The sequence below is a fragment of the Pan troglodytes genome, chromosome 3 (genome assembly GCF_028858775.2).
Source record: "Pan troglodytes isolate AG18354 chromosome 3, NHGRI_mPanTro3-v2.0_pri, whole genome shotgun sequence".
Lineage (NCBI taxonomy): Eukaryota > Metazoa > Chordata > Mammalia > Primates > Hominidae > Pan > Pan troglodytes.
The window spans coordinates 129,171,211-129,187,915 of record NC_072401.2 but is presented as its reverse complement, the minus strand read 5'-3'; the positions used below and the strand labels follow the sequence as shown (position 1 = coordinate 129,187,915).

General features: G+C 40.4%; 1 protein-coding gene across 6 annotated transcripts in view; it reads right to left on the bottom strand.

Annotated features, from left to right (window-relative positions):
• ABHD18 (abhydrolase domain containing 18) overlaps window positions 1-16,705 on the bottom strand; it is a 71,675-nt gene that overhangs the window by 17,515 nt on the left and 37,455 nt on the right. For 4 of the 6 annotated variants that reach the window (XM_054683377.2, XM_054683375.2, XM_054683379.2 and 1 more), the window contains exon 5: window positions 2,126-2,264. In XM_054683377.2, coding sequence (XP_054539352.1) covers window positions 2,126-2,264 — 139 coding nt within the window. Of the gene's footprint in view, window positions 1-2,125; window positions 2,265-7,343; window positions 7,635-7,938; window positions 7,967-10,017; window positions 10,091-10,447; window positions 10,533-10,640; window positions 10,720-16,705 lie in introns of those variants that run through there. The other 2 variants (XM_003310455.5, XM_054683378.2) reach the window with 2 other exon arrangements.

Genomic DNA, 16,705 nt, shown 5'->3' with positions numbered 1-16,705 from the left:
ATGTGTGTGATTAGAGAAGGTAAAATCACTCTCCCTTTTGGAGAAGGGAAAACTTTATCTTTTCGAAAAGTTACTTTCCCTTCTGGGCTGGAGGAATCAGAAGGGAAAGGCAGGCTTCATGAAATGGATGAGTCTTCTAGAGGAATGAAAGATAGGGTCTTGTCTTCCAGAGAAAGAATCAGTATGATCAAAGGCAAGACTGTGAGAATGCACAGGGTCTCATAGGGAAACAGCCAATATACTTCAGTTGGGATGGTCAATAGGCACACATGGCCAATGGAGTGAGGGAGGTAAGTAGGCCTAGAAAGATTGATCAAGATCAGATTAGAGGTCCTTTGTTCTATAGATAATCAGGAATTAATAAAGAGGTCTGGGCAAAGGAGTAGTATTGTCAAAGAAGTGATTCAAAGAAGGTAACATGATAGTAGTTTACAGGATTGAATAGAGAAGGGGAGAACTGAGGTAGGAGACCAGTTAATAGGCAGTAATCCAGGTGAAAGTTATAAGGACCTGACCTAGGTGATAACAATGGAAACACTACTAGGTAGGAAAATAAATCCTTTTCCATCTTTTGTTTCACTGTCAGGTAGTTGTTTTGAATTTTTTTTTTTTTTTGAGATGTAGTCTCACTCTGTTGCTCAGGCTAGAGTGCAGTGGTGCGATCTCAGCTCACTGCAACCTCCGCTTTCTGGGTTCAGGCGATTCTCCTGCCTCAGCCTCCTGAGTAGCTGGGATTACAGGTGCGTGCCACCACACCTGGCTAGTTTTTGTATTTTTAGTAGAGACGGGGTTTCACCATGTTGGTCAGGCTGGTCTTGAACTCCTGACCTCAGGTGATCTGCCCGCCTCGGCCTCCCAAAGTGCTGGGATTACAGGTGTGAACCACCGTGCCCAGCATAGTTTTGAATTTGAGTAAGTTTTTGAGCTTAATTTTCTAATTCAAGAGGCATACAGAAACTTCATATAATAATAATTATTACTTTGAGATAGAATCTCGCTTCTGTCTGGGTCACCTAATCAGGAGTGCAGTGGTATGATCACAGCTCACTGCAGTCTCAAATTCTGGGGCTCAAGTGATCCTCCCACCTCAACCTCCCATGTAGCCACAACTACAGATGTGCCACCATGCCTGGCTAATTTTTTAAACAATTTTTTTTTGTAGAGACAGGGTGGGTCTTACTACTATGTTGCCTAGGTTGGGGTATGATTATTTTTTAGGCCAGGTGCAGTGGCCCACACCTATAATCCCAGCACTTTGGGAGGCCAAACTGTGTGGATCACTTGAGCCCACACACAAACAAAATACTAATAATTTTTTTAAAATGTACTGAGTGACTAATATGTGCCAAGTAATAAACCAGAGCATATTCCTGGCCCTCAATATCTCAAATGCTTCATGGAGAAAACAGACTGCTAAACAAGTCAGTAAAGTACAGTAAAAAGTTACTAATCAGAGTTTGAAGTATAGTCTGGAGGTAAGGCTGGGTGTCACAGCTGAAACAGAAGGGTAAGCTGTTACTCCTAGGTGAAAGAGAATAAGGGAGCACTAGAGGGATGCTAGCACGTGACACAGCTGGAGCCCAGTGTGCACGCAAGCTTTTGGCAGGTTTTGAACAAGACAGAACAAAGACTAGATTTAGAAAGATCACTGTAGTTAGGTGTGGAGGAGAAATGGTTAAGACAAAGATTAATAAGAGAAAATACTAGAGACAGAGAAAGCAATTAGGAATCCATTTTAGTACACTCTAAAAGGCAGACAAAAAGTAAAATAGGTTGGTGGTACTAGGGAGACAGATAAATGGAAAGTATTTTCCAATTCAGCTATCTTCACCAATGTAACAGCAAAATTGGGCATTTATACTTGAGACTTGAAAAGTTAAATTTTATAATTAATTTCTGTTAAATCTAATATCTGAGATACAACTGTGGAGTAGTACAATCAATAAATCGTACAAAAAATTAACATCATTACTTCATAATTGGAGTAAGAGTTTGGAATCTGTTTCTGCTTCCTACTTTTACTAAAACTAATTCTATACCTAAAGTGAATTTTTAAAATAACCAGGTTCTCTAGATCTTACAAACATAAACATAATTAAATGTAAGCAGAAATAAAAAGGCTTACGTGTCCTCCCATGGATATTCCAGTCATTCCTAAAGGGCCGTAACCTTCCCTCTCTAGCCAGTGCAAGAGAGCTGCAGATTCTAAAACAAGAGCTCCTCCCATCACAAAAAGGTCGGACACATTTTTTAAGCTGGACCTTCTAGCCTCACAAAACAAAATATAAAATGATTATTTTATGTATTTACATGCTAATATATGCAAATTTACAACAGGCTGCCAGACTTCATGCATCTCTTCTAAAGGACCAGATAGTTAAGTAAAACAATGTAATAAATTGGAATTAGGGCCAGGCTTGGTGGCTTATGCCTGTAATCCCAGCACTTTGGGAGGCTGAGGCAGGGGGATCGCTTGAGGTCAGGAGTTCAAGACAAGCCTGGGCAACATGGTGAAACCTTGTCTTTACTAAAAATACAAAAATTAGCAGGGCATGGTGGCGCATGCCTGTGATCTCAGCTACGTGGAAAACTGAGGCATGAAAATCGCTTGAACCTGGGAGGCAGAGGCTGCAGTGAGCTGAGACTGCACCACTGTACTCCAGCCTGGGCAACAGAATGAGACCCTGTCTCAAAAAGAGAAAAAAAAAAATAGAATTACACAGCTGCTAACATTGGATTACATATCAAATCACCTAAAACTTAACAAAAAAAAGTGTTCCTGTTCTATAGCACATAATCTTTACTGAAATTATTATAACAGAATTTAAAGCATAACTTTTTATTTTTCTTTGAGACGGAGTCTTGCTCTGTTGCCCAGGCTAGAGTTGCAGTGGCATGATCTTGGCTCACTGCTGCCTCCACCTCCTGGGTTCAAGCGATTCTCCTGTCTCAGTCTCTTGAGTAGGTGGAATTACAGGCGTGAGCCACCACGCCTGGCTAATTTTTGTATTTTTAGCAGAGACTGGGTTTCACCATGTTGGCCAGACTGGTCTTGAACTCCTGAGCTCAAGTGATCTGCCTGCCTTAGCCTCCCAAAGTGCTGGGATTACAGGCATGAGCCACCACACCCAGTCTTAAAGCATAACTTTTAAAAAAGGCAATATAAATAAAGAATTTAACCAAACACTAGGCTCATGTATTACTGAAATCTCAAATATGTTGCTTATTTTCACAAAATACATAATTTATGAATATAATAAAATATAAAACAAATACATTTTTATAAATATACATGTTTTAAATAAAGACCAATTCAACTGGAATTTCATTTTTAGAAGCTAATTTTACACAGAAGTATATTTCCTTATAAAAAGTATTTAAGCTGGGCACAGTGGCTCACGCCTGTAATCCCAATACTTTGGGAGGCCAAGGTGGGCAGATCATGAGGTCAGGAGTTAGAGACCAGCCTGACCAATAGGATAAAACCCTGTCTCTACTAAAAATACAAAAATTAGCTGGGCATGGTGGCACGCACCTGTAATCTCAGCTACTCAGGAGGCTGAGGCAGGAGAATCACTTGAGCCCGGGAGGTGGAGGTTGCAGTGAGCCAGAGATTGCGCCACTGCACTCCAGCCTGGGTGACAGAGTGAGGCTCCATCTCAAAAAAAAAAAAAAAAAAAAAAAAAAAGTATTTAAATATATCTTTTTGGGTCCTAGAACCATCCGTATATAGTGATCAAAATAAATATATATTATTACTAAAATGACCAAATTAGAATCTACTTTTCAAAATGTAACTTGTATTAAGACACATGTAACTGGTTATTGAATGAAACCTTGCCAAAGTATACAAAAATTCATTTTACCAATGATTATTTATCATATGCCTACACATAATATGTGCAAAGAACCAGGTGCCAGAAGGAATGCCAAGTGTGAAAAACAAAATCTTGGCTCCCAAAGAGCTTACTTCCACTGTCCTACCAAGTCCTCTCAGAGCTCTAAGTCCAGAAGGGAGGGTTTCTTTTTATGGAAACTATGCTATCCTTCGTCCAAACAGATCACAGTCATGCTTCATCAGAAAAAAAAAAAAATTATTCTTATCTTTGTTTCCTATCCTCAAGTCATTTTTCTATTTATGATTACACAATTTCCCCAACTTTTTCTTTTAGCCTTGTATGGGAGCCTTGAATTCTCAGGTCCCCCAGATTGCTCTTTTAGTAGAAGTTACTGATATGAAATTCTGGGACAGTAGTTATTTATAATAGTAGACTCGGTCTCAAATTGTTTCAGCACTTTTGATGAAAACAGACTTAAGATGGCTTTTTAAAAAGAGAGAGCGACAGAGAAGTATCTGTGATTTAAATTGCAAACCATTTCTTTTTTCTTTTCTTTGAGACAGTCTCACTCTCATTGCCCAGGCTGGAGTGAAGTGGCTTGATCATGGCTCAGGACAGCCTCGACTTGCCAGGTTCAGGTGATTCTCCCACCTCAGCCTCCTGAGTACCTGGGACTACAGGTGTGCACCATCATGTCTGGCTAATTTTTTTTTTTTTTTTTTAGATGGAGTTTCGCGCTTGTCACTCAAGCTGGAGTGCAATGGGGCGATCTTGGCTCACTGCAACCTCTGCCTCCTGGGTTCAAGCGATTCTCCTGCCTCAGCATCCCGAGTAGTTGGATTACAGGTGCCCACCACCATGCCCAGCTAATTTCTGTATTTTTAGTAGAGACAGGGTTTTACCCTGTTGGCCAGGCTGGTCTCGAACTCCTCACCTCAGGTGATCCACCTGCCCCGGCCTCCCAAGTGCTGGGATTACAGGCGTGAGCCACTGCACCTGGCCATTTTTTTTTTAGGGGCGGGGGGTATATTTTGTAGAGACAGGGTTTTGCCATGTTGCACAGGCTGGTCTCGAACTCCTGGACTCATGCAATCTGTCCATCTCAGCCTTCCAAAGTGCTGGGATTACAGGTATAAGCCACTGCACCCAGTCAGTAAGCCATTTCTTATGATGAATTATTAGAGAAAAATCAAACAAATACATAGGGCCATTATTAGATTTCTTGACTTGAGTATACAGTATGTGATAAATATTTTATAAACATTATAATTCTCACAACACTTCTACATGGAAGAAATTACATAGTATTCCCATTTTATGAATGAGGTAATCAGTAAACAAATGTTACAATTCCAACCTATGCCTGTATGACTCCAAAGTCAGTCTTTCTATTAAACCCAGGCTGCCTCTCACTAGACCTAAATAAACTCTTCTTGCTTTTTAACCAATTTATGGATAAGGTAAAAATTACATACCTAATTCTGAATTCTGGGCTTGGTTCCAAAGTGGAAATTCTTCAGCCAGGCACGGTGGATGCTGCCTGTAATCCCAGCACTTTGGGGGGCTGAGGCGGGAGGATCACCTGAGGTCGGGAGTTCGAGACCAGCCTGACCAACATGGAGAAACCCTGTCTCTACTAAAAATACAAAATTAGCTGGGCATGGTGGCGCATGCCTGTAATCCCAGCTACTCGGGAGGCTGAGGCAGGAGAATTGCTTGAACCCAGAAGGCGGAGGTTGCAGAGAGCAGAGATCACGCCATTGCACTCCAGCCTGGGCAACAAGAGCGAAACTCCATCTCAAAAAAAAAAAAAAAAAAAAAAAAAAAGGTGGAAATTCTTCAACTACTTAGCTTGGCCTTTAATTTTTCACAAGGTTTCACAAAGTTCATTATAAACTATCAAGTTTCATTCTTCATAGTATACCGGTTTGCCTCCACCCCATCCTACTTTCATCTATACCTCTTTCATGCTATGACCACATAGAACATGGGACTTCCAAATCTACACCTCCAGCACTTTCCAACTGCCTACTTGATTTCTCCAGTTGCAGGTTTAACAGAAATTACAAATTTGACACATCCAAGTCAGAACTTTTTTTTTTTTTGAGATGGAGTCTCGCTCTGTCGCCCGGGCTGGAGTGCAGTGGCGCAATCTCGGCTCACTGTAAGCTCCGCCTCCTGGGTTCACGCCATTCTCCTGCCTTAGCCTCGTGAGTAGCTGGGACTACAGGTGCCCACCACCACGCCCGGATTTTGTTGTATCTTTAGTAGAGATGGGGTTTCAGCGTGTTAGCCAGGATGGTCTCAATCTCCTGACCTTGTGATCTGCCCGCCTCAGACTCCCAAAGTGCTGGGATTACAGGCGTGAGCCACTGCGCCCGGCCCAGAACTTTTGATTTCCCTCCCACACCATCCAATTCATACACAAGTCCTATTATTTAAACTTAACTATATCTTGAACTCAGGAAAACTTCTCTCCATTTCCACTACTACCTAGTTAAACTAAAGTCACTACTCTTTCCTGCATCATTTCAATAGCTTCCTATTTGTTTTCTCTGCTGCTACTCTTGTCCCAGTAAACCAAAGTAGCCAAAGTAGGTTTTAAAAAATATAAATCAGGCCACTCATCTGCTTAAAGTCCTCTAGACACTTCCCATTGCACTTTCAGATCATTCACATTCAAAGCATGATGGCTTTTCACCATCTGGTCCTTGTCTTTTTTTTTTTTTTTTTTGGGATGGAGTCTTGCTCTGTCGTCTAGGCTGGATGCAGCAGCATGGTATCCGCTCACTGCAACCTCCGCCCCCTAGGTTCAAGCGATTCTCCTGCCTCGGCCTCCCCAGTAGTTGGGACTACAGGTGCATACCACCATGCCTGGCTAATTTTTGTATTTTTAGTAGACACAGGGTTTTACCATGTTGGTCAGGCTGGTCTCGAACTACTGACACCAAGTGATCCACCCACCTTGGCCTCCCAAAGTGCTGGGATTACATGTGTGAGCCACTGCAGCCAGCCCTTGCCTATCTTTCTGACCTCATCTTGTACTACTCTCCCCTCCTGATGCTTACATTGGGCTTTTCATTTACTTTTCCTTCTCTGTGGCTGATCTTATTCCAAGTCTTCATGCAGGTGGCTCCTTCTCATTATATCATGTTCTCATATATAATACTGTTACTACACCGCATCCCATATTACTCTTTATACAATTGCCCTGCTTTACTTCATTCACTGGTCATTGATAAATATCTGAAATCACCTTATTTATTGTTATCTATCTCCCACACTAGAATATGAACTTTATGAGAAAATGTTGTCTTATTGTTGCAGTATTCCTAGTGTCTAGGGTCAAATATTTATTGACTGAACCAAACCAAACACAATACAGATTATGGAAATGCCTTGGAGTTTATCATTTTAAAAGACTGAAAAGAGAAAGTTTATCTTCAGATTTTCTATACTATGCATTGTAAGAATAAAGTGTCTAATTACACAAAGTAAATGTACCTTAAAAAGGAAAAGGTAGGCTGGGCACAGTGGCTCACGCCTATAATCCCAGCACTTTGGGAGGCCAAGGTGGGTGGATCACTTGAGGTCAGGAGTTTGAGACCAGCCTGACCAACATGGTGAAAGCCCATCTCTACTAAACATACAAAAATTAGCCAGGTGTGGTGGTGCATGCCTGTAATTCCAGCTACTTGGGAGGCTGAGGCAGGAGAATCGCTTGAACCCAGGAGGCAGAGGTTCCAGTGAGCTGAGATCGCACCAGTGCACTCCAGACTGGGCGACAGAATGACTCTGTCTCAAAAAAAAAAAAGAAAGGGTCTTATCATTTCTTCATTTACAGTTTCACAACTAAACTATATATTAAGTCTACCTGTTAAAATTTTTTATTGTATTTCCTTAACAGACATTAAAATGCAAAAATCTTAAAAATAAAAATTAAAGTCAGTATTCATACTACAGTTTTATAACAGAACTCCCCCCCCCCCATAATATTTAGGTATTCAATTTAGAAATGGTTAACAGAAGGCAACCAAAATTTTAATACTGCTGGATATTGGGTAAAAAGACTGCAAAAATGAAAGTGATATATACTTACACTTGGTCCTTGGGTTTCCTGCAGCCATTTAAGAATGTGGGTCAAAGAGAAAGTTTTAAAATAATTAAATAATTTTGTTTGTCTGAGAGTACATTAAATAGTTAAATTTTACACAATTTAATACTGAAATAACTCCATTCTAATTATCTTAAGTAGGCTGTTTAGAAGTTCTTAAGTTTTCAACTTAATTATTTTCCTTTTTTTTAAAAAAAAAAAAAACAGCTTTACTGATATAATCATATATCACATAGGCCGGGTGCAGTGGCTCACACCTGTAATCCCAGCACTTTGGAAGGCCAAGGCGGGCGGATCACAAGGTCAGGAGATCGAGACCATCCTGGCTAACATGGTGAAACCCCATCTCTACTAAAAATACAAAAAATTAGCTGGGCGAGGTGGCGGGCGCCTGTAGTGCCAGCTACGCGGGAGGCTGAGGCAGGAGAATGGCGTGAACCCTGGGGGGCGGAGCCTGCAGTGAGCCAAGATTGTGCCACTGCACTCCAGCCTGGGGCGACAGCGAGACTCCGTCTCAAAAAAAAAAAAAAAAAAAAATCATATATCACATAATTCAGCCAATAAAGTATACTTATTAATGTTTTCAGTAAATTAACAGGGTTGTACAATCTTCAATTTAAATTTAAAATGTTTATTTTTTATTTCGTTCATAAAATTTTTATTATAGAAAATCCAAAAAGTACAAAAAATCAGATTAAAGAACAACTACTTTATCTACAGACAACCATATTAACATTTTGGTGTATTTCTCTTTATCCACAGTTTTTTTTTTTTTTTTGAGGTGCAGTCTTGCTCCGTCGCCCAGGCTGGAGTGCAGGCGGCTCACTGCAACTTCTGCCTCTTGGGTTCTAGTGATTCTCCTGCCTCAGCCTCCCAAGTAGCTGGGATTACAGGCACACGCCACCACGCCTGGCTAATTTTTGTATTTTTAGTAGAGATAGGGGTTTTGCCATGTTGGCCAGGCTGGTCTCGAACTCCTGACCTCAGGTGATCCTCCTGCCTTGGCCTCCCAAAGTGTTGGGATTACAGGGCGTGAGCCACCGTGCCAGGCCAATGCACAGTTTTTGCTTTGGATTTTGTTTTTAGTTTTTTTTTGCATACCTGTGCCACACCATAGAGTTTTATATCCTATTTCCTTTTCTTTTTTTTTTTTTTTTTGACACAGTTTCACCCTTTTTGCCCAGGCTGGAATGCAATGGTGTGATCTTGGCTCACTGCAACCTGTCTCCTGGGTTCAAGTGATTCTCCTGCCTCAGCCTCCTGAGTAGTTGGGATTATAGGCATACGCCAGCATGCCAGGATAATTTTATATTTTTAGCAGAGACGGGGTTTCACCATGTTGGCCAGGCTGGTCTCGAACTCCTGACCTCAGATCATCTGCCCACCTTGGCCTCCCAAAGTCCTGGGATTACAGGCGTTAGCCACTGCACCTGGCCTATATCCTATATTCACATCAGAAATACTGGTCATACATTATTGTAAACTTTTTAATAATAACAGTTAAAACTTACTGAATGCTTATTATTTATCAGGCACTGTTCTAGACAGTATTAATCATTTAATAATCCCAATAACCTAAGAGATTATTCCCATTTATCAATGAGAAAATTGAGGTACTAAAAGGTTATGTAACATGTCCAAGGTCACAAAGGTGGTAAGTGGTAGAGAAATAAATATAACACAGGTAGAGAAATAAATGAAATACAACCAATTGCATAAAATTCCAATATTATGAATCACAGTTTACATAATTATTTCTATTTTAGACATTTAGCTATTTCTAATGCTTTACTGACATGTTTACTAAAGCTATACAAACATGTTTTTGTTATTTAATTTTTTCTTAGTTTTTATCCTTAGAATAAATTTCCCAGAATCAAAATCATTTTGTCAAGGGATATGATGTTTCAAAGCTCCTAATACATATGGTAAAATATGTTTTCTCAAACGGTTGAACTAATTTTCAGTCATTAGTAACAAGAGTGCCCATTTCAAAGCAGCCTCACCAGTACTGTTTTTTTTTTAAATATTTGATCATTGTTGTTTTAACTCTACATTTATTACCAGCAACGTTGAACATTTCTTTATATCTGTGCACCAGTTTCATTTCTTCTTCTGTGAATAGTCTGACGTCATCTTGAAAATTAAGTTAAGAACTGTCTAAACCTCAACTGATACCGTAAATGCATTTAAAACATGAGTGTTTCCTTAATAGCAAACATTTGACTTACTAATATTAAAATCTAGCATAAGTCTCCCAAGAAATGGAAGTACAATTTCTTTACTGCACAATAGAAGTACAATCCTTATGTTAATTTTTAAAAAGCATGAAATAGTCTTTCACTCCTTTTGATTCTTGCTCCTTAAGTATTTTCTGAACTGATGACTAAATTTAACTGGTTTAGAAAACTTGGTTACTATCATTCCTTTTGATGACTAAATATATCAATAAATAAACAAGGCAAAAGATTTCTTAGATATCACAAAAGGATATAATAAGGGTTTTCTAACAATAAAGAAGCCATTCGGGCTTCTTTAATCATAGGACGGGCCATTAGTGTTCGTCGCCTCCAGTAATGCTAAGGAAAGAAAAGAACACATACTCAAAAGAATATAGTAGCCACTTCTGTTAAGGAGAATATGTTAACAAATTATCTAGAGATTAAGGCATTATAATAAAGTCTTACATGATCTCCTGTTCCAGCAAGATGAATGCATACAGGTCTATATTTGCTGTTCCATTCTTTAGGCACAATAAATTGGAACCTATTTTTAAAAGCATAGACTTATCAATAAAATTCTCTTTAAAGGATTTTCAATAAAAACTTTCAGTTCTTAAAAATTTTACATTTAAATTATTTGAGAGAAAAGATCAGTCGAAATTTTAACATTCAAATTGTAATTAACTAAATTAAGTTGTCCAAACGCTACAAAGATATTGTAAATCTGCTTTCTGTTAGGATATTAAAATATTCAATACAACACAAACAGAATTTATTGTCCCTATTCTTTACCTTGTTCAATATCATAACTTAATAAATACATAAAGAAATTTTCTTATCTTGTAGAGACACCACCATATATGAGTAAGTCTTAAAAGAAGTAACTATTGGCCAGGCGCGGTGGCTCACGCCTGCAATCCCAGCACTTTGGGAGGCCAATATGGGTGGATCAGCTGAGGTCGGGAGTTCGAGACCAGCCTAATCAACATGGAGAAACCCCGTCGCTACTAAAAATATAAATAAAATTAGCCGGGCATGGTGGCACATGCCCGTAATTCCAGCTACTCAGGAGGCTGAGGCAGGAGAAGCGCTTAAACCCGGGAGGCAGAGGTTGCAGTGAGCCGAGATTGTGCCACTGCACTCCAGCCTGGGTGACAGAGCGAGACTCCGTCTCAAAAAAAAAAAAAAAAAATAGGAACGGAGTCTCACTCTGTTGCCCAGGCTAGAGGGTGGTGGCATGATTTCAGCTCACTGCAACCACCGCCTCCCAGGTTCAAGTGCTTCTCCTGCCTCAGCCTCCTGAGTAGCTAGGAGTACAGGCCCACACCACTGCACCTGGTTAATTTTTGTATTTTTAGTAGAGATGGCGTTTCACCACATTGACCAGACTGGTCTTGAACTCCTGACCTTGTGATCCGCCCGTCTCAGCCTCCCAAAGTGCTGGGATTACAGGTGTGAGCCACCATGCCTAGCCAAAAGAAATAACTCTTTAGATATAGCTCCGACTTTTTCTCTTTGCAAAAGAAATGCTTGGCTGTACAAGCTGTTGATATATCAATAAGAGTTTATGTTGTCTTTTTTTAAAACTTTTAGTATATGATAGAATCTGATTCATTAAAATGTTGATACTTACAAGTAAAGTCAATCCATGCCAGAAAACAAAAAACACAAACGCACAGATAGTTTTCTCTATTTGTCTATTTTTTTTTTTTTTTTTTTTTTTGGAGACAGGGTCTTACTGTTGCCCAGGATGGAGTGCTGTGGCATGATCACAGCTCACTGCAGCCTTAACTTCCTGGGCTCAAGTGATCCTCCCACTTCAGCCTCCCAAGTAGCTGGGATTACAGATATCTGCTACCAAGCCCAGCTAATTTTTCATTTTTTTTAGACATGGGGTCTCGCTATGTTGCCCAGGCTGGTCTCAAACTCCTAGACTCAAGTGATCCTCCCGCCTTAGCCTCCCAAAGTGCTGGGATTACAGGCATGAGTCATTGCACCTGGCCTTTGTTTTTTTCTTATTGTAGTATTTTGGTCCTCATTTAATGTTTTATGTTTTTTCTTTTAACCTATATGACTTCTCTTTGTTTTACTCTGGTGGAATATACATTTTAACCTTTTTTTTTTTTTTTTTTTTTTTTTTTTAAGAGACAAGGTCTCACTTTAGCCCATAATTGGGTGACACAATTGTGCGGTGACACAATTACAGCTCACTGCAGCCCTGACCTGCTGGGCTCAAGCAGTCCTCCCACCTCAGCCTCCCAAGCAGCCGGGACTACAGGCATGTGCTATCACACCTGGCTAATTTCTTTATTTCTTTTTTCTTTGAGAGATGGAGTTTTGCTCTTGTTGCCCAGGCTGGAGTGCAATGGCATGATCTTGGCTCACTGCAACTTCCACCTCCCAGGTTCAGGTGATTCTCCTGCCTCAGCCTCCCAAGTAGCTGGGATTACAGGCATGTGCCACCATGCCCGGCTAATTTTGTATTTTAAGTAGAGATGCAGCTTCTCCATGTTAGTCAGGCTGGTCTTGAACAACTAATTTCTTTTAATTTTCTGGAGACAGAGTCTCCTTATGTTGCCCCGAATGGTCTTGAACTCCTGGGTTGAAGTGATCCTCCCGCCATGGCCTCCCAAATAACTGTGATTATGGACATGAGTCACCACACGTGTCCGTTTTAACCATTTTTAAGTGTATGATTCAGTGGCATTAAGTACAGTAACACTGTTGTGCAACCATCACTATCATCTATCTTCAAAACATTTTCATCTTCCCAAACTGATTTCTCATTTTAATTTCCTTAGCAGTTCGTATTTTAGAACTACTATCATAGTAAAAAACTGTACTCTGTCAGCTGAAGGTTTGACCTGAGGTGACTGGATTCTTAGGCAACATAAAACCTCAATTCTGTCTTTGCGTGGACAGAAGGGGTAATATTACCCCTTATCCACTGTCAATAAATTGCTGAATAGAACAAAGACAAATAAATTTAGAATGGTTTAAGAATTATTTCTGTGTTGTGCTCATGGGAACTCTTAATTTTCAATCTCATAATGAGAACTGGCACTGTTAACTAACACCTTTGCTTCATTTTGCGTTCTCAACATTGTCGAGTTTCCTGATATTTTAAAGATTTTGGGGAAATGAAAACACTTAAGAATTTTTTCAGTAGAAAGCTGGACATCTCTGCTATTATTTGTACTTTCCTTTTGTTCCATAGCAATGCATGCAGTGACTTCATTATTGGATAATAGCTTTAATAGGAATTTTTTATTGGAGCATTAACTAACTACCCACCTAATTAATTTCAGTAATCAGTGTCTCTGCTCAAATTCGACTATATTCTAACAGTCTTCCCCAGTGTCCCATGATGAATGGGTACAGGCCATGTGACTCCTCTGCCACAGCTGACTGGGTCAAGCATAAGCCAAATTAGGGCAATGAGATTTGCTCTTTTGGTAATATGGAATTGGGACAGACTATAGTTAGATTCTGTTGAGCTTTTGGATATGAAAGCTCTGTGGGGCTGTGGTAGCTATGTTTTGTTAGCTGTATGAGAAATGAGGAGGCCAGACTGCCCATGACATAGACATAGGGCATAAAGCAGAGACAAGAGACTGTGCAACAGGGAAGAAGATGAGATAAGGGAAGTATCCTCTTGGATCTTGATGGCTTCCCATTTCCCGCTTCTAAAATCTCATGAGGTAGAAAATGCACACAGGAGGTCAGCCTCAGTGGCTCATGTCTATAATCCTAGTGCTTTGGGAGGCCAAGGTGGGAGGATCTCTTGAGGCTAAGAGTTCAAGACCTTATCTCTGCAAAACTGAAAATAAAAAATATTAGCTGGATGTGCTGGAACGTTCCTGTAGTCCCAGCTACTCAGGAGGCCAATGCAAGAGGATCACTGGAGCCCAGAAATTTAAGGCTGCAGTGAGCTGTGATCAGGCCACTGTACTCCACCCTAGGTGACAGAGTGAGACCCTGTCTCTTAAAAAAAGAAAAAGAAAGAAAAATGCATACAAGTTGATTTGCTTTTCATTCCTTTACTGGCATGATGGCAATAGCAACAGCATTTAAAGGAATAATAAACTAGATGACCTCTATAGGCCTTTCTCAATTCCAGCTACCTATGAATCTAAGTAATAGGAAATCAGCTGATGATAGCACAAATAGGGCAGGAAACAACAAACAGACTTTATACCAAAGTTTCAACATGTTTTGGATATGTACAATTTTTTTTTGAGACAGAGTCTCACTGGTTGCAAAAGCCGGAGTGCAGTGGTGTGATCACAGCTCACTGCAACCTCCACCTCCCAGGTTCAAGTGATTCTCCTGCCTCATCCTCCCAAGTAGCTGGGATTACAGGCATGTGCCACCATGCCCAACTAATTTTTTGTATTTTTAGTAGCGACAGGTTTCACCATGTTGGCCAGGCTGGTCTTGAACCCCTGACCTCAGGTTATCCACCCGCCTTGGCCTCCCAAAGTGCTGGGATTACAGGTGTGAGCCACTGCGCCTGGCCTCATGTATAATTTTTGTTTTGTTTTGTTTTGTTTTTTGAGACGGAGTCTCACTCTGTCGCCCAGGCTGGAGTGCAATGGCGCAATCTCAGCTCACTGCAACCTCCACCTCCCGGGCTCAAGTGATTCTCCTGCCTCAGCCTCTCGAGTAGCTGGGATTACAGGCACACACCACCACAACCAGCTAATTTTTGTATTTTTAGTAGAGACGAGGTTTCGCCATGTTGCCCAGGCTGGTCTCGAACTCCTGACCTCAGGTGATCCACCCGCCTTGGTCTCCCAAAGTGCTGGGATTACAGGCGTGAACCACTGCGCCCAGCTCTCACGTATAATTTTTAACAAGGAGCTAAACATAAATTTACTGAATAAACCTTATTACTAAGATGAGTTTAAAGTTTTTCCATTGAAGAGCTAGAACAATATTTGAGAACAGACATAGGAGATGGCTGCAGCAGAGGCAGAAGTTGTTATTTTGGTTCTTTTTTTTCTTTTTTTTTTGAGATGGAGTCTTGCTCTGTTGCCCAGGCTGGAGTGCAGTGGTGCGATCTTGGCTCACTGCAACCTCTGCTTCCCAGGTTCAAGCAATTTTCCTGCCTCAGCCTCCCGAGTAGCTGGAACTACAGGCATGTGCCACCACACCTGGCTAAGTTTTGTATTTTTAGTACAGACAGGGTTTCACCACGTTGGCCAGGCTGGTCTCGAACCCCTGACCTCAGGTGATCCGCCCGCCTCAGCTTCCCAAAGTGCTGGGGTTACAGGCATGAGCCACTGTGCCCGGCTGAGCCTCATATTTTCTAAAAAAACAAAAAGAGGCAGGGAAAGTAGAGACGAACAAATAGAACAACTGATCTTGAAGGAAACAGATGTTATAAAAAGAATAATTTTAAAAAATTATATTATGGGGATAGTTTCATCACTAGGTAAAGTATTAAAAAATCAGTGAATTCTACAATTGAAATGGTTTTTTGTTTGTTTGTTTTTGTTTTTGTTTTTTTTTAAATCGAGACAGGGTCTTGCTCTGTTACCCAGGCTGAAGTGCAGTGGCATGATCTTAGCTCACTGCAACCTCTGCTTCCCAGGCTCAAGCGATCCTCAGCCTCAGCCTCCGAAGTAGCTGGGACCACAGGCACGTACCACCACACCAGGCTAATTTTGCTATTTTCAGTAGAGACTGCTGTCTCTGCCCAGCCTGAAATGAGTAAATTTTATATGTAAAATGTACCTCAATAAAATTGTTTAAAAATTAAAATATACATACACATTCTAATTTACATGCCAGAAAAATAGAATACTTCCAAATATATAAAAAATTATGTTTTTAAGAGAAAAGAATTAGCTGGATAATAAAAAGATCTTGGAAATTATGATAAAAAGCCATTTGCTTTCCATCTGTTATCTCTTTATTCTTTTTAAAATTCTTTTCTATCTTTTTTTTAGATTTATTGGGTGTTTTTCATTCTATTTTATCCCTCTTATTAGCTATACTTCTCTTTTTATTTGGTAGTTTCTCTATGGTTTACACTATGTATTTTAATTTAACAGAATCTGTATTATTTGGATTAATTTTTTTTTTTTTTTTTGAGACAGCATCTCACTCTGTTGCCCTGGCTAGAGTACAGTGGCGCGATCGCGGCTCACTGCAACCTCCGCCTCCTGGGTTCAAGCGATTCTCCTGCCTCAGCCTCCTGTGTAGCTGGGACTACAGCCACGCGCCACCATGCCCCCCTAATTTTTGTATTTATAGTAGAGATGGGGTTTCACCATATTGGCCAGGCTGGTCTCGAACTCCTGACCTCATGATCCGCCCACCTCAGGCTCCCAAAGTGCTGAGATTACAGGTGTGAGCCACCGTGCCCGGCTTATTTGGATTAATTTTTACAATGACCAAATAATGAAGGTGAAGGCTAGAAGAAAAACATCAAATGTCAAACAAATGGTGAACAACAAAAATTCAGAGAGAGAAATTATAAGAGAAGAGTTAAAAGGTGTAGATAATATGGCCGGGTGTGGTGG